General features: G+C 41.5%; 1 protein-coding gene across 1 annotated transcript in view; it reads left to right on the top strand.

Annotated features, from left to right (window-relative positions):
* The first annotated feature begins 12,292 nt into the window (after positions 1–12,292).
* The window catches only part of LOC115772347 (single-stranded DNA-binding protein 3), a 35,505-nt gene continuing 29,037 nt past the window's right edge, over positions 12,293–18,760 (top strand). The window contains exon 1 of the mRNA XM_030718537.1: positions 12,293–12,348. Within this exon, the coding sequence (XP_030574397.1) occupies positions 12,293–12,348 (56 nt within the window). The remainder of the gene's footprint in view (positions 12,349–18,760) is intronic.

Below are 18,760 nucleotides of genomic sequence, written 5' to 3'. Positions count from 1 at the left end.
AAAATTCTAAACAGAATTGTGACAAAAGGCAGCCCCCGGCGGAGACCAACACCCACCAGAAATGAGTCCAACAGTTGTACAGGAACTGAATGACCTATAACAAGAGGCAAGACACTCCATAATCTGACAGCACCCCCCCCCCACCCCCACCCCCCACCCCCCCCCCCCCCCCCCCCCCCCCCCCCCCCCCACCCCACAGGATGCCCAGTGTGACATGGTTGAATGCCTTCTCGAGGTCCACAAATCACATATAGACTGGCTGGGCAAACTAACAACGGATAAAGAGCTGGTCCAGTGTTTCATGATCAGGACAAAAATCACATTGTTCCTCTTGAATCTGAGATTTGACTAACAAACAAACTCTCCTTTCCAACACCCTGCCATAGATCTTCCCGAGGAGGCTGAGGAGTGTGATCCTCTGAGCACTCCCCCTAGTCCCCCTTCTTGAAGATGGGGACCACCACCCCAATCAGCCAACCCAGAGGCACCACCACAGATAGTCATGCAATGTTGCAGAGGCATGTCAACCAAGACAGCCCTACAACATCCAGAGCCTCCAGGAACTCAGGGCAAATCTCATTCACCCCAGGTCTCTGTCACCAAGAAATTGTCTAACTGTCTCAGTGACCCCAGCCCCACTGATGGATGAGTCATCCCCCCCATCCCCAGACTCTTCTTCCTCTACAGAAGGAGGGATTAAGGATTACAGTAGGATTAAAGAGGTCCTCAAAGTATTCCTTCCATTCCCTGACTATATCCTCAGTTGAAGTCAGCAGCACACTACCTGCACTATACATGGTGTGCGTAGAGCACCACTTCCCCTCCTGAGTCGCCTGAAGGTTTGCCAGAATCACTTCAAGGCAGTCCAAAAGTCTGTCTCCATGGCCACACCAAACTCCTCCCAAATCCGAGTTTTTGTTTCAGCCACTCCCGAGCTATGTTCTGCTTAGCCTGACGGTACCCGTCAGCTGCCTCTGAAAGTTCCACAGGCTAACCAAGCCTGATAGGATTCCTTTTTCAGTTTGATGGCTCCCATTACCTTCACTGTCAGCCATCTGTTTCAAGGATTAGCACCACAACAGGCACCAACAACCTTGCAGCCGCAGCATCATGTAGCAGCCTTAACAATGGCAGTGCGGAACATGGTCCATTCTGACTCAATGTGCTCAGCCTCCCTCCTAATGTTGTCAAAGGTCAAAGGTGGTAATTGTACAGAAGTCCAATAACAGAACACCACTTAGGTTCAGATCAGACAGGCCGTTCCTCCCAATCATGCCCCTCCAGGTCTCATTGCCATTGCCCACGTAAACATTGAAGTCTCCCAATAGGACGACGGAGTCACTGGATGGAGCACCCTCAAGCACCCCACCCAGCAACTCCAAGAAGGCTGGGTACACTGAACTGCCATAAACAACAGTAAGGACTCTTTCCCTAGCCTGAAGGCACTGGGAAACGACCATCTCATCCGCTGGTGAAAACTCTGATGTATAGGAAGCAAGCCTATGGGATAAAGGATACCCCCAAGGATACCGGTAACCCCATCCCGGGCAAGATTAGGGTTATGTCAGGGTTATGTCTCTGCCATAAAGGTTGTTGGAATCACTATTGCTCTGGCCCCTCACCCAGGACCAATTTGCCTTAGGAGACCCTACCAAGGGGCAAAACCCACAGACAACATAGCCCCTGGGATCACTGGGACACACAAACCCCTCCACCATGAGGGGTGATTCACAGATGGGACCACTTAGATTAAAAGAATATAGTTTGTGGAAACATGATAAAAATATTCAGTTGTTCAGGTTTGTTCACTTTTCAACTGTGGGTCAATTTTGAACACGTGTCCTGTGTTAATCCGCAACAATAAAAAATATCAAATTTTCTTTATGTCATTTTGTGGCTTGGATTTGTTTCATGTACAGTGTAACAGCAACATCAGTATTTAGAGCACCAAACTGGTATAACGCTTTGGCTTGATTTTTAGGTGTGGAGTTTGCATCTTGGCTATGTCAACACAAGGCATTCACAAAAGAGCTCGGAATCATCATCATCATCATCAAAACAACAACATAGTTTCATAATAACAGTTGTTAATATGTTAACAGCTTTTAATGTCTTGTGACAGGCAACACTGCTATGGTCATTTGTGAAATGAATGGAGAACACCCATTCTCAGTCTTAGAAGGTGACAGAAAAACAGCATCTGAACTTGCTCTACTAGCCGAAGGAAAATAACATCTGTAGACTGTCTGTGCAGCCAATTATACCACCACACACTCATGTTTGTCTCAGATGAAAAAAAAAAAAAAAGGTCTTGTAACTGTTCAAATGTTTTTGAGAGGAGACACAATCTGGATCCAATTTGACATCCAAGGGAACACATGTTTCTGTCGCGAACTTTCAGGTCAAATGTAAATAAAAGACTGTGAGCACTTCGTGTTGTTAATTCTTCCCAAAATGGCAAAGAGCAAAAAGAAAATAGCCCAATCCATACCAAATGCATGATTTATGCTTTTGTGGAATACTTAATGAAGTGTTGTCCTTAAGTGTGGCTGAAAAAGTAAAATGTTTTATGTTTATGTAACTACACCATGTTTATATTTCCTGCTTCATATAGCTCAAACTGCTTTACCAATTTTACACTATGTTCAGGTACTGTCAGAGAAGCAATCCTTTTCCAGCTGAAATCTTCATAAGTTATGTAAAGGTAATTAAAATGCTCTGTTGACATCATCCTCCATACCAGCTGGTTAGTCACCGCAATATCTGATTATCAGAAAAAAACTCAGCACACTCACACACACACACTAGGCGCTGTATTTTGGCACGTTTGACACAAGAATAACTGCTGACAGCACAGGAAGGAACAGTTTTTCACACCATTTAAAATAAATCTGGAAAAAAACATGTAAAACAATATGCATTTGACTTCTGGGCAGGTTTTTGTAAATATTTGTTGTTGTTTAAACAGCAGTGATCATTTTCCTGTTATGTGATGGTTTTCCCCCAGTCAGTGCTGCGGAAATTCTGTGCTTAAATATTAATCAGAACTTTAATTTGTAAAGAAATGGCACATAACATCTTCTTAGACACAGAGAGCGGATAACCTAAATGGATCCCCCGAATGGTGATTGTTTTTGTCCCCTGACCTTTTGGGCTGCTGTGTCAATTCAGTAAGCCAGCTGTGACTATCAAATATCAACAAATAGGGTTGATGTATCATTGAATTTCTGTAGCGATACCACAGAATTGCTAATCTTTAACCAAGGAACATACTCCATCCTTTTATCTTTACCAAACTGGATATAAGAGAGATTTCTTTTTTAAAGTAATTCTCAATAAATGAGCAAATATTTTATATTGTTATAATTCGGTTTTTAATAGTTGTAAGTGTAATTGGCCTCCACTGTGGTAAATGCAAAACACTGGCTATGCTGCATCTTGTGCTTGAACTCCTGGATTTGCTCTGAACTTGTTCTGCCATGTTCCACAATATCTCCCAATTTTTGTCTGTAATATCTAATATCTATCTGATAGCCAATCAACCAATCACATGCTAGCAAGCATTAAGGCATGCTGACATGGTCAAGACAACCTGCTGAACTTCCATCAGAATGAGAGGAAAGGTGATTTAAGTGACTTTTAATGTGGCATTGTTGTTAGCAGCAGATGGGCTGCTCTGAGTTTTTCAAAAACTCCTGATCTACCGGGATTTTCTCACACAGCCATCTCTAGGGTTTACAGAGATTTATCCAAAAAAGAGAAAATATCCAGTGAGTGGCAGTTCTCTTGGTGAAAAAGCTATGTTGATGCCAGAGGTCGGAAGAGAATAGCCAGACTATTTTTGAGTTGATAGGAAGAAACAGTAACTCAAATAACCACTTGTAACAACCAAGGTATGCAGGAGAGCATTTCTGAATGCACGATATGTCAAATTTTGAAGCAGATGGGCTACAGCAGCAGAAGATCACCATGGGTACCACTCCTATTAGCTAAGGAAACTGAGGCTGCAGTTTGCATAGACTCACCAACATTGTACAAGAGAAGAGTGGGAAAAACATTGCCTGGTTTGATTTCTGCTGCAACATTCAGATGGTAGGGTCTTAATTTGGCATGAACAACATGAAAGCATGGATCCATCCTGCTTTTTATCAGTGGTTCAGGCTGGTGGTATAATGGTTAGGGGGATATATTCTTGGCACACTCTTGGGCACCTTAAGTACCAAATGAGCATCATTTAAATGCTACCCATGTATTGTTGCTGACCATGTCCATCCCTTTATGACCAGGGCATAGGACAAATGAACAGGAAATTTACATCATGAATGTACAGCTACTGTGTGACACTATCATGTCATATGAACCAAAATCTCCGAAGAGTGTTTTCACCTTGTTGAATCTATGCCGTGTAGAATTAAACGGGGTCTACGTGGTATTTGCAACTAATACCTATAGAATAGAATAATTTGAGGGGAACAGGTATATTTTTTAACTGTAAACAGAGCCAGGCTTGCTATTTCCCTCTGCTTATTTATGCTAAGCTAATCTAAATACTGCTAGACATCAGCTTTATATCTAGACCCAAGAAATTAGACATTATAAAATGTTATTATTTTCTAGTGCAGCATACATTGCCAAATCTTTCCCTAAAACTTTACTGCCACATAGCATACGTTTCACAATCTCAGAGCTAACACAGGTTTTCCAAACTCAAAGGACAGTTTCAAAAAGGCCACTGCATCTAAATTAAGTGTAAGGCTGTCAACTTGCATGTTACTGGTTTCAGTGTGACTCTTTCTCTGTGTGCATATTTTTATGTGTCAGTCCCTAAAGGCGTGTTGCTGTCAACCATGGGAATTTGTGTGTCTGACTGTAAGTCCACAGTCCGCTCTGTCAGAAATAGGCCGGGTTAGGTTAGAAAATGTTTCATAAGCTTAGACTGACCTCCTTCTTCTCTGTTTCTCTCTCTCTGCCACCCCTCACCACCCTCCCAGTTTCGCTTTCTCTTTATGCCGCTATCTTCTTCTCACCTAAACATTAAAACAGTCAGTGCAAAAATAGTATTGTATACTTTTACCATACACACACTAACACCTAAAAAGCCTACTTTTCATAACAACTTCATTTCACTGCAGCATATTCTTCCTCTCTTTCTTCATTTTTAATCTCTCACAAAAGTCTCCCTTCTCATTAATATTTCCTGCATTCTGTTTTCTGATAGCTTTGTGCTCCAATATATTCTTCCTGCTTTTCTTCCCACTAAACTGATTGAGGGAGGTGACTGAAATACTTGAATTTATATGACACTACAGTATGTTCTTGTAAAAGTCTGCACGTTGGTGTGTGAAGGTGTGTGTGTCTTTACACAGATGTCTGTGAGAGTCCATGCGTGCAGTTGCCAGTCTGCATATCCATTTGCGTGTGTGTGTGTGTGTGTGTGTGTGTGTGTGTGTGTGTGTATGACTGTGTGAGCATGTAATTGCATGCATGTGTCTCCGTGTTTGTCTCAGTCTACCATTTGACTGCCATCTGAATCTGTGGCACGTATAGTAGTAGACCTACGAAACAGCGGAGAGACAGACAGGAGGGAGGGAAAAGGAAAAGTGTACCTGTGTGTGTGTGTGTGTGTGTGTGTGTGTGTGTGTGTGTGTGTGTGTGTGTGTGTGTGTGTGTGTGTGGAGGGGGGGTAGGGGGGTGAAGGAGCGAATAAGAAGTAGAGAACAAGTGAGGAGAAGGAGGAGGAGGAGAAGGATGAGAGATGAAAATGGGGAGCAGAGGAAGAGATACAGAGAGAAAGACATGAGCATTAGAGAGTTAGACAAATAGAGATACAGAAGGAAAGAGAGAGACAGGCTTGGGGGGGGCATCAACATACAGAGGCAGTCTGTAGTCTTCCAAGCAGCAGCAGCAGCAGCAGCAGCAGTAAAAATAGGGGAGAGGAAAAACAACGATGGTTTGAAAGATTAAATTCCTCTTGGAATAGGAAGTGCACAGAGAGGGAAGGGCAGATACTGAGGCAGGCAATGGGGCTGCTGGGTAAAGGTACTGGTTTTGGCTTTAGTGCAGATTGTTTAAGGAAAATTCCACTATAAAATACTCACATACCCCCGCAGAAGATGCTGGATGCATATTACAAAATGTAACTGCAGTTAGTCCTTTGTGAGCCAGGTTTAAAAATCCTTATTTGGCTTGAACTTGCAGTGATTTCTTTTCCGCGCAACGTTTACGCAGTTTAGAGTCTTTAAGGGTTTACTGCTCCTCAAACAGTCAATGAACAGACAGTATATGACATTATACTTCTGGTGTATGCATATAGGAGTGGGGCTGGGCGGATTTGTGTGGCCTTTCAGCCTCAGCTTGAACTCTAATTTATGGTGGAGTAATACAAGGCTGGGTAAGGTAAACATTATTGCGCAAGTTAAAATGCTCAACTTTCACCAAGTGAATGAATTTGCATTTATTCGTGCCCGCTTATGTTGTGACAGATAATTTCGGATCTTGTAGCATAAAAATTCAATTCATACACCACTATTTTTGTTGATTGGGTGTACCACCCTTAAAACCTGGCCCACGTGTTTTTTTTTTTTTTTTAATCAATAAAAACCTTTCAGTATGTTGTAATTTGAGTGGTCTGAGAAGCAACTAGACTCATGCACCTCCTCTGAGCTCTGTTTTCAGGCTTTAAATCTAGTCTGTGATGAGGGGCTTTGGTCAACTTTAATCATTTTTTTGTTGTTTTTTTTTTTTTTAAACAGCAGCAGGTAAGCAGGACAAAAATAATATCAAAATCAAAGAATTCAACATAGAATAAAAGACACGGTCATACAGCAGGTTAAGCAGGGAACTTTCACTTAGGAGAATGAGGTTTGAATATTGCCTGAAGCCAAAACTCAGCAGTGACTTGTTTTCAGCGCACATAAAGCATGTGCACGTTTGTGTGGGTAGGGCTGTGAACAGAGAGGGGCGAGCTGCAGGAGCAGGGTTGTCTATCACATTTGGCATTATTTATTGTTTTTTCCTATATCTGCGCTATAGTATCTAAATGTGATACACCTGAGTTTAAAAAAACAAAAGATCTTAGTATGTCTGTGAAGGAAGAAGTCCGCTGTGGATGAAAAGCAGCAATAATGTAATTTAATAACGCTGTTGCAACTTTTCTCTCTTTTTTTTTTTTTTGCTCTTATTTGATTACTGGTGCTCTTTTTTAGCTTGTCAAAGGTCATTTATGTCAACATGTTGTTTTGGAAAGACAACAATTTGGAAAGACGACCAATTTCAGAGGCCTACAAGTCTTATCTGGTAATTTTCAAAAGTAAAAAAGCGATCAAAACATAAATGCTGTTTGTCATTCTTTCTGTGCTGTAAATCATCTCACACTCCCTCGGTCTTATACTACGTACATCTACTTTATTCATAAATAACACACTGGTGACAGAAATCTCTTGAAGGGGTTACACTTGAACTATTCTATCAACAAACTGCTTAAATGTGCATCACTACACGGGCAATGTAAGGTTTAATTTACTTTCATCTAGTTTAGTAGATTATATAGTCTCTGAAATGTCAGTGGTGTTCTTTCGTTTTCCCGTCATTTGCAACAATGGGTTGGATTCATGACTTAAATTGATATCACACAAAGAAAAGATTTTTTTTTCCCTGCTTTAACTCACAAAGAAAAAGCATGTTCTGACAAAAGAATACAGAGGGGGGAAGGAAGGAAGTGATTGCTAAGTGTTGGAAGGAGTCCCATATCTCTCTTAGAAGCCAATGAGCTCCGATAGAGAAATTCCAACAAACCGACTGATTGGCACTGCAAAGGATGCCATTCAATTAGAAATGAACATGTGAATGGGATGCTTCTGAGAGGGATCTGGAGTGATGAAAAATACAGGTTTGGCATGATTGAGCTCAAACCTGTTTGGGGGATTGCACATGTGTGTATGTGTGTGTGTGCAATCTCCCTGATAGGATAGGGGCTTCGTTAGGGTAATTACAGCTTTGCTATGTAAATAAGCCTGTCATAGAGGAGAGAGACACACCCACCTCTTTTTCAGACCCAATTAACCTAACTCCCCTGGAGTTTACATACCTAACGCTCTCCAGAACACACACATACATACACACACACAAACAGACAAAATCCATTCCAACACTATTGCATGCACACTTGTGTACACTTAAGTTAAGGGCAAATATAGTTATCAGTGAATTCTTACATGCGCCAAACTTTTCCATTTCACACAGAGCCAGTTCGAGACACCAGGCAACGCAGTATGTGTGTGTGTGTGAACTTGAGAGCATTTGTGTGTATTCGATCCTGGATGAGGCAGTAGACTACAGCTAGCCAGGTGATATCTGTATGCATATGGCATCACCCCAGGCTAACTGGCTGCTGAAGCTGTGGTGAGCAGCATCTATCATCTCAGGCCGCTGATGAATGTCTGTCCTGAATGGCTCTGTGGCGTAGTGAGGGGAGCAGAGAGAGCACAATATGACTCATGGTGGAAGGAGAAAGGAGGGAGGTGGGGGGGGGGAGGGTGGAGGGGGGGGGGGGGGGACAAGGTGGAAAGATGAGGGAGAAGGGCAGAGAGGGATGAAAAGGGGAGGAAGACAAAGAAGAGAAAAGAGTAGGAGTGATGAAGAACAAGAACACAAAACATAACGACAGAGAGGGAAGGAAAGTGAGAATGTTCAATGAGACTGCATAAGAATGTAGGGATGCAGATGCATCGGGGAGAAAAGTGGAGGAAGAGGCAGAAGAAGGTGAGTGGAGAGGAAAACGTGGAGAAGCAGAAGAAGGAACAGAAATAGGAGATGGAAAGGAAGAAGAGTGGAGAAGCATGAACAGGAAGAACAGGAATGGGGTAGGAGAAAGCAAGAGAGACAGATAGAGATGAAGGATGCGGGTGCGTGGGGAAGAACAGAGGGAGATAGTGGCAAGAAGGCATTAAAGTGGGTCAGAGGAGAGGATGATGATGTAGAAGAGAAGGAAAGAGAGAGAGTGCGCTGGGAGAAGCGAGAAAGGATGGAGAAAGGATGGAGTGGAGAGAGGGAGGATAGTGGTAGTTCAGATGACACTGACAGCAAAGCCAATAATGCACCAAATTAAAATTAACAACATGGTATTTCATTGCAGAGACAAAATACAAAAAATAAATGAATAAAATAAACCATAATCCATGCCAAACAAAACTTAAAAAAAAAACAAAACTATTTAGATTCAACTCATTGTCATTGTGCGCACAATGAAATGATCGTTCCAGATCACTCATCCAGAGACGAGCACCGGCGGTCATGCAGCCAGAGACCGGTGCTACCATTAGGCAATGTGGTTTAAGTGTCTTGCCCAAGGACACAATGCAGCACAGGGACAGGGGCTCAAACCTGCAACCTTCCGGCTGCAAGGCGAGCACCTTACCCACTGCACCACTGCCATGAGTCAAAGCAAAAAAAGTTGTGAAATACAGTTGAGCCATAACAGTAACTATTAAATAAAATAATCATATATATAGAAGGAAAGCATGAGGACAAAAGCCCAACAACCTTATCTGCATTCGAAGTGAAGAGACAGACACGCGGTACACAGTGACACTGCTTGTGTTTATTCTCTGCAAAAGAGGAAGAGCCAGTGTTCCCGGGGCTCACTGGGTTCTTGGATCAATATTGGTACTATGATGAGACAGTGATAGAGTTTGTGGTCTAGAGCTTAAAAGATACCTACACCATCACTTTCTCACTTTCCCTTTCTCTCTCCGAGTATGTCCACACTGAGCTGGCTAAATTTGAAAATGCATATTCTTCTTACTCCTTAATCTCTCCGTCCACACTTTGCCAACTTTCTTTTAAAAAGTCGTTTCCAAAGCGGATAAATCTGAAAACGGCAGCTTCTCATTTCGTTGTAGGTGAGGAGACGGAAACTTTTTGAAGGCATGCAGGTGTCTGCATGTGAAAGCAGTGTTTAGCTGATTTATTGTAAACATACAGTGCATGCAAATATGCAATCATTAAGCTTAAAGTTTAAACAAATGGCAGTCCACAGCTAGACCACGGTGGTTTTTCATTAAGTGTGCATGTGTTTGTAATTCTTCAGAAAATGATTCTCAGTTACATTTCAGTAAGTTTAAATAGGCTACAAATCCTGTTTTTTTTTTTTTTAATTGTATATTACTTGTCCCAAGTCCCAAAACTCTTATGTCTGTTGCATCATTCAGTGTGTCTTTGTTGCTATGTTACATTCACTAGTTCACCAAGGAAAATTTTGGTCTTCCATAAAAATGATGTTCCTCGCTCCTATTTTTTTCCCTGTTTTCTGACTCTCTTATTCCTCTATTCTTTCATATAATGCCTGCTCATCATGAGGTACATGCTCATGTAAAAAAAAAAAAAAAAAAAAAAAAAAAAAAAACAGGCCTTACCACACATACAGAAATATTTCTCTCTCCCACCCTTTTCTCTCTCTCACTCTCTCAGGCACACAGAAATTCGTGCGCCTGTCTCCGCACATACACACTCCGGCACGCGCGTAGGCGTGCACGTCCGCAGACAGTCAGCTGTGTCCTTCCCACAGCTAGTAGCACGAAAACAGAACACACTGCCTGTCCCTGCCTTACACACATATATACACACAGACTCATGTGCGCACACAAACTCTGAAACAGCCCTCTACACACTCTTAAAGGGACAAGACACAAACTTACACATCGCTATCGAGTGCCAGCCCCATACCTGGACAATCAAAAAGTACCTGAGCAAGAGCTGCATCTTGCTTTATTACTATTATTATAACATTACATTGACATGAAGCTTGTGCGTCTACAGATATAAAACAAACAAAACTTTGAACTAATGGGAACAGAGATATTTCCTAAATGCCCCATCCTTGTATTCATAAGATGTTTTTTTTTTTTTTTTTTTTTACATTATTTTTACTGCACTAAATGTTTGGGGGTCTCTATCCAAGAACATAAAAAAATGAATGCTTTAAAATAAAACGTGTAAAAATTTTAAAATTTCAGTAGTGAAACAGTAAGCCCCCCCCCCAGCCCCCCTTAAAATTGAGACAAAGAATATTTCCCTGAATCTGCTCTAAATTTGTATGTAACTTTTTTAGTCATAACTAAAACTCAAACTGGCCTTAACAAAATTTTCTAATGATAAGGATGTGAATGAAGGACAAAACTGAAAAAAAGACTAAACAGATTAGGATAATCTTATTGTCCAAATGTACAGTGGGTCTGTATTTGTCTGCTAGTCAACATAAAACTACTTCTTTATCTTCCAAAAAACATCAAATTGGTAACATTTTATACTTCGAGAATAATTTAGACACACAAAGAGTGAATTTTGTGCTTTAAGCAGCTGACCTTAGTGATTACACAACAAAACAAAATTTAAAAGATTAAATTATAGCAGAATAAGGGTTTTCTTCAATTACTTGTGTTCCTACTACTCCCCCTTTTGGGGCTGTTGTGGTCACTGAACACTAGTTTGGGAGGCAATGGAGAAGTATTACATGAAAAAGAAATAAAAACACTTAAGGCCTATGATTTTCAGTTATATAATAGGGTCATAGCATCAATGAGTGGGGTGCACTGACTGTCTGAGGGGTCTGCAGTCAAGGGTAATAAAAGGCATCTTTTTCTGTGTGCGGGACAGGGGGTGTCTGGTTGCCCTATAAGGGATCACTGCATGACTGGTGCTATGACTGGCCACAGGGGTAATTTAGAGGTACACAGGCCAACAAGGGTGGGTATTTGGGACTGTCAATCGCCCATCTGCTGTAGCAAAGCAAAATGCTGAATCCTTAGCAAGATACATGTTGATATATAATTGTTAGAAAATGCTTCAAAATAGGAAAAGCGATTAGTTTGAACAATATGGCAGTTTATATGAACTCAAATGTAATGTAAGGCCTAAATTTGAAGGCCATCAAAAAGAACTTGAACTTCAGCGAAGTCGACAAAAACTGAGTCACTGTGCCTTTAAGAAGCCCCCACCAACTCGCAACAGGGGGGGCGTGAGTTGAATCCAGGAACAGCGATTGAAAAAAAAAAAAAAAAAAAAAACGCTCCACCAGCGGACTGTTTCAAGTTCCCCCCCCCCCGGCTGAAACCCTGCCTGATTTGTGGGCAATGTTGGGGATGTAGAAAAAAAAGGAAACCGGAGCAAAGAGAGCGCAAGGGAGAGATAGGGAGACAACACTAACTAGGTAGCTATGGAGATCGTAGGTTTTCCTGGTAGCTTTCTTTGACAGGTGTCGAGTGGGATAAAATAAAGTATCAGAACAGCCTCCAAGATGTACGGCAAAGGAAAAGGAGCTGTTGTCCCCTCCGATAGCCAAGCAAGAGAAAAGTAAGTACAATATTGCACTGTCACAAGTGAAATCCAGCAAAGAAGTGTGCTAGGTGGCTCAACTTGCTAACAGATGTGGAGCAGTTCAGTCACTTCAGCAGAGTCACGCATGTTAACAGAACTCTTTTCTTTTCTAAAATATACGGGCTGCTTAAAGTGATGCTGTGGTAGTTTAGACTTTTTATGTTTGCCACTTTGTACTCGTGCCTCTGCATTTCTTCTCTTGCATCCTCCAACTACACAGGCATGGCTGCTAAGTTAGCCCAAGTGGCTAGCTGCACTGCCAGTTTTACTCTTTCTTGATTCTCTCAAGTGAAAAGGGTAAAAAAAAAAGAGAGAGAGAGGGAGAGAAGCGGCAGTTTGAGCAACTAAAGTTGCTTCACTTTTACCTGCGGAAGTGTTTCTGCACGTGCTTCCAGCAATAATGTTTGAATATGCACTCGGGAGCATTGATGGGGATCCCACTTCCATCTCTTCCCCCTCGCCCCACAGTGTGAGGAACAATGCATTCGGAGCGATGCTGTGCATTGTAGCTAGCATGCTTTGTGTCGCCCCGCTGAAGCAGCAGGTATAAATAGAATACAGCTGTTTGGGGCTTTGTTACAAAATAGCAGCGGAACGTGTTCTACAATTGTTCCAAAAATGATATTGGCTCCGAACGCGCTGGCTACATTGTAGCCATGCCTGTGTTCAGTCAGCGAAGAGCCGCTTGCGGTCTCCGCGTAAAGGGGGGAGCTGCGCCTCTTAACTTTTGTGGCCCGTATAGATTTTCTGCAGTCACCCCGAGTTGTGCGATGCACCGATGGGGGTAAAGTGCTCGCAAGATGCAGCCACCTTTAACTGTAGGAGTTCCACATGGGCCTTTTGTCGCGGTTGATTTGTTCGGAAACTTAGGTGGTGTTAGCTTGAGGAGCCGCCGTAGCCCCTCCAATCCCTTTGTCTGTGTGCCTCTGCCTCGGTGCCTGTTGTTCGCTCTGGAGATACGTGCCGCACGTTTACCAACACTTCAACGAGCCTCAGAGCTTACACGTTATTCTCAAAGATTTCAGAAACCTCTGTGCATTAGTTCCGAAATAGAAGCCACCCTCTGCAGTGAACTTCCTTTCCTGAAAGTCATAGCTAGCAAAGCGCATTAAAACATTTAATAGATTCGTTAAACTTTGTTAGATTTAACTGAGTGTTGTGCTCTGCAAATGATTTACAGTAGGGTCGGTTACGCTACACCTAGATATCCTGCTAACGAAAAGAAAGAGGGAAGAGCTTTCACACAGGTCAGTGCCTATCGATTAGTCCTTAAAGCGGATGAGTTGGACACACCAGCTCTGACTTGCCGGACCAGTCTGAGCTGAAAGTGTGACCGAATTGTGACACTCCTGTGAATGTTTGCATGAAGATCAGCAGGCGCCACATTACCCCACACCTCCTATTTTGTCATTTGTGAAGCCATCTGCTTTATTCTTTTTTTCCCCCCTCTATGCATGGCTTTTCCACTGTCTTTCTCCATCTGCCTCCTAACTCTCACTTCCCATCCACTGCTGCTCCTCAGTCTCTTCATCCCTCACTTCAGTGTTGAATTATTGAGACAGACTGAAGCAGCTGCTCTCAGCTTTGCGTCAGAGTTGAGAGAGACAGAAGAGAAAGAAGGAGACAGGAGAGAGGGAGATATGGTGGGCAGGCTCATCCATGTTTAAAGAGGGGGTTTTGTCAGGAGCCTCAGGCAGGATGTCAGGTGTGCCGACCATGTACATCAGGGAGATTTCTCTCTCTATGGAAGTAAGTTTATGCACGCACTGATGTCCCATCTTTAAATGTATAAGAGTATAGTGGGTAGGGAGGTCAAAGGCCACCTCACGTGAAGTGCTAGAGGAAGAACAATTTTCTTCAAGGAAGAGTGAGAATCTAACCAAGAAGTGTGTTATTCCAGCTATGTGGAGGCCACATAACCTTAAAAACTGGCAGAAAAGGGTTGCTTCAGATTTTTTTTTTTTTTTTTAACCTTCCCTGATGAATATAATATCATACTGCTACTTGACTGCTTCTCTGGTCTCCTGTACCACCCGCTGTTCCCTCTACTGTAATACTGGGCATGTTCCTGTTTTTGTTCCAGTCTAAGCTATTCTTTCTCCTCTCCCTGTGCTCCACCATCCAATAGTGGCTCCTCACCTTAAACTTCTCTTCCTTTTTCTATGTGCAAGCTTCTGAGCTTTAATAATGCAGTAGGCCAGGTGCACACACAAGCTGCCCCTCTTGCAGCCCACACACACATTAAAAAAAAAAAAACACACACATACACACCACACATAAAAAATTCATTGAAGGCCTCTTGGGGGGCATCTGCAGTGTGAACCTCCCATCCCCAGACATAAGACCAAGTCCTTACCTGTTTCCTACTTCCAGTCAAAACTCCTGTGTAAGGATGCACATGTATTGAGCAAGCCTGTAAGCCTGCAGCGTACAGGGAAATGCAGACGGTATCAATATTTGAAGCACTTGCTGTATCCTAAAGCTTCCTGTATTCCTTTGCCAGGCATTTTCGAAATATTTAAAACCGGTTTTAAATCCAAGGAATCTGCTGGTGTTGAAGGCTCTGTGATGCATAGCATGTGTGTGTGTTGTAGGTGTTTGTGTGTGGCTCAATGCTAGACTGCCCTGAAAGTGGCAGTGACTTACACTCTACACCAGCGGTCACAGAGAGCTTTGTGACCTACAAATTGCTAGGAGCCTCAGAAACTGGTCAGATTCCCCTGGTTAAAGTGGTCAAGTGTTCGTGTTCGTGTGTGTGTGTGTGTGTGTGTGTGTGTGTGTTTCAGCAGAAGTGCAGTCTTTAGCCTCATAAGAGCATTGGTTATTTGTACAACTAATCTGCTGTACTGTCTGTTTTGAATTAAGTGAATGTAGCAAGGATGGATTCTTTCTTTTGAAAGATCAGTGCACTATGAGAGATTTATTTACAATGGAATTTTATTTTTTTTTAAAAAGTGAATTCCTCTGAGAAGAATTCAAGGCCAGTTGTGCTTTGATTGTTTGTTCATCGATATGTCTGCCTGTTCATTTATGTTCTCTTATCTCTGACTATCTGCAAGAGGGAAACACCCTCAGCTATTTATTGCCTTCCAAGCAGGTCACCCCACTGTACATATGCAGAGAAACAATCACTTTGAAACTGTTACCTCCTTCAGAGGAGAAGGGCGGGACTGCTAAACGCATGTTCAACTTGGACTGGCCCATTAAAAGTTAAAGTTTTATGTAAGATATGCGTCGTTATTGTTGACTGAAACTCATGTCTGTAGGTGGGTTGCATGTTTAAAGAGAAACTTTCAGTTTCTGTTCTCGCTTGATCTCATTCTCACACTCTTAACCTTTAAGACAACTTGGTAGTAATGAAATGTTTCTATTATTGAAATTCCTACCCAGGCAGAACACTAAAGTCTGTTCAAATTAGTATCCAATAGGGATGTACCAATTTATTGTCCAGACTTTGGTATTGGCTGATATTCACCTTGTTACTGCCATTGGTTACACTCCATTTAAAGTTTATTGGTTATCTGTTTTGCAGTCCTTATATCTGAGATCCAGGTTCATAAATTTCACTCAGAATTTGAGCTCATTCAGGATGGGTTGAAAACTTTATGATTAATAACCACATCTTTGCTTACCTGGTGCAAAAGGTAGGATGGAAAACAGGAAAGAAAAAAAGATAATAATTAGGTTTGACCCAGAGTTTCACACTTGTTGCAGCCCTAGTTTACAACATACTGCATATTGAGCTCAGGTCAAGAGGACAGCAGGTCGTGTGTCTTATGTTGACCCATTTTAATGCTGTATGCGGGGAGCTGAAGAGCACAGCAGGAGTCTAGGGTGACCTATAGTGTATGGCGTTGTGCGTGCAGTGTCGTTTTCCTGAAATATGTATGAAATTCTACATGACGGAATCTGTTTAACTTGTGAAGTGCAGATTCCACTCCTTTCCATGTACTAAAACACCATAACACTCAGAACTGGTCATGGGTCATCTTGAATTTGTTGTTTTCTGATTCATACCTTGTGTTAAAACACACTCAAAGTGTCACGCTTAACTCTTGAGAAACATGCTTTAAAATCTACTCACTAGCCAAGGAAATGTCTTCTGCCTATGTTTTCTTGTGAAGGACAAGGTATGATCATGTAGGGACCATCATCACTGCTGTTACTGTCTATTTGCCTATTCATATCTTTCACAGACTACATTTGCATACTAACAATGCATATTTTAAACATTTGCATACCATTTGTAGTAAGAACAGTTCAGTCACAGATCATATCTCTTAACATAACCCATGGCAGTTTTTTTTTTTTTTTTTATTTCTCTTCTTAAGGCTTGAACCTCACAGAAAATTTGTTCATTGCTTTACTATGTGGATGTTTAGTTTAAGCACATTTAGACTATTAGCTAAGCAGACCAATGCTCTATATGGTGTTTATAGCCTTAGTTGATTTACAAAACTTACTCATAAAGGGGGCAATAATAAGAAAACACAAGTCTCCTTTAGACATACATTTCTTCTTAGAGTCAGCTTCATTTCTGGATGGCGCTTTGGACACTTTTTTCTATAAATGTGAAGTGCAATTTTAAATTTAGGTAGCTAATACTAGCACAGTCTGAATACTAGCTCAGTGGTAGGTAGGTAGATGGGCACAGTGCACATGTTTCTCTTGCATTTTTGTGAGTGCATTAGCCTGCAAAAAGAATTGAAAGTTTTGGAAGTTCTGAACAGCAATAAGATTTGTTTTTTGTGGTGGTGGTGGGGGGGGGTTGTCCGCCTACTTTAACATTTTTGGCATCACACCTGCTCTCAGTGTCTGCCTTACTAGGGCTGCTTGAATTTCCCCCCAAAAAGTAAAAAGTCACTATTATTTTGTCAACATTTTAATCACCACAATTAATCATTAATTTAACAAACTTCATGCTTTTTATTGAGCTTGTAAAAAGTTTCTTGAAATCAATTTTGATATTTAAAATTAAAAACAATTTCAGGGTGGTAAAAACCTACAGTCTACTGCGAGTCCACAGAGGCAGTCACATGTCGTGGAATAGGACTGGGGTGAAGCCCTCTGTCATCTGCAGACAAAGGCAGCTGGAGGCAACTGCTAATGATCCTTTCACAGGTTCAACTAGGGAAGTCTTGTTACGGCTTTAAGTCTTTTACTTTTAAGAAAGGGCAGTAATTGGGGATTTTGAGAAAGCATGAACAGAAACTTAAGTTAGTCTGTTGCTTCGAGCTGTTTCTAGAAGTCCTTGCTGCATATCTGCAGCATCAGACAGCAAGTGAGATACTTGTGTACATTTACACATGTAGCACAAGCAGCAAGTTCATTATTTATAATAGTGTAGGACAGGCTCAATTAGCAAACATTTATTACTTCACTTAAGACAGGTGAGCTGTCGCATAGTTCTCTGTTGTGCATGATAACTTTGGCTTGTTGGGTCTGTAGTGTGAATGTGTTTGAGTGAATGAATTACATTAAATTAACCTATGTTTGAATGACAGAATGCTATCACTTTAACAGAGTGATGGAGCCAACAGTGTGACATATCTCATGACTGAAATGAAAGCAAAAACTGGGTCTTAGACATTTGGATTTAATTGTTATAGTTGTGATTAGCAGGAGTAGTTGGGGGGGAAAAATAGATTAACATAGGAATTATAGTTCTTGACGTTCTAAGGATTTTAAATTGACTTCCAAGTGCCTTTTTAAAAAAAATAACATTATGTTGATGGAGTAAAAGTCCACGACAAAGCCAGCACATGAATAATGAACTCTTCAGATGTATTGATTGGTTAAAAACAAATCAGAAAACAGTGATTATTTCAGATCACAGGGTCAGGTGTCCACTGGATGTCTGGATTAGTTCAAGCTAATTTTACATTTGCAAAACTGTGTGACGAAGAAATGTAGCATCAAGCCTAAACATTTGAGGACAGTTGACAAGTGATTTCTAAGCCTCCAGTCAATGATTATAATAATAGTGGTGGATTAATTTTCTTTTTATAGACATGCCCCAAGGTTCTGTCTTGTCCATATGCACTTGAGGAGCACAGCTATACACAAACCTATGGGTAATATGAGTATTTGCATCCTCAGCGGTTATTAAACTGTATTGTTATTTATTTTCTTTTTATGGCGTGCTGATAGTGCTAATCGACTTCCTCTCTAGTATCTTCTTAAGAGGCTTAAATGCATTAAACATGTGTTTCATAGATACAGTATTTCATCTATGATTAAGTAACACTACAAATGAAGACAGAATTAGAAAAACCAAAAAGCTGTCAGTGGATAAAAACAAACTGAACAACATCCTGATTATCTCAAAACACGTCTCATTGATCAGCTCATCGACTAATGATGGGGACTATGACACTGAGCTACTGTC

This window comes from Archocentrus centrarchus, chromosome 22 (genome assembly GCF_007364275.1).
Source record: "Archocentrus centrarchus isolate MPI-CPG fArcCen1 chromosome 22, fArcCen1, whole genome shotgun sequence".
Taxonomy (NCBI): domain Eukaryota; kingdom Metazoa; phylum Chordata; class Actinopteri; order Cichliformes; family Cichlidae; genus Archocentrus; species Archocentrus centrarchus.
Note: the sequence above shows the minus strand (reverse complement) of the source record. Positions and strands in the feature narration are given on the sequence as shown.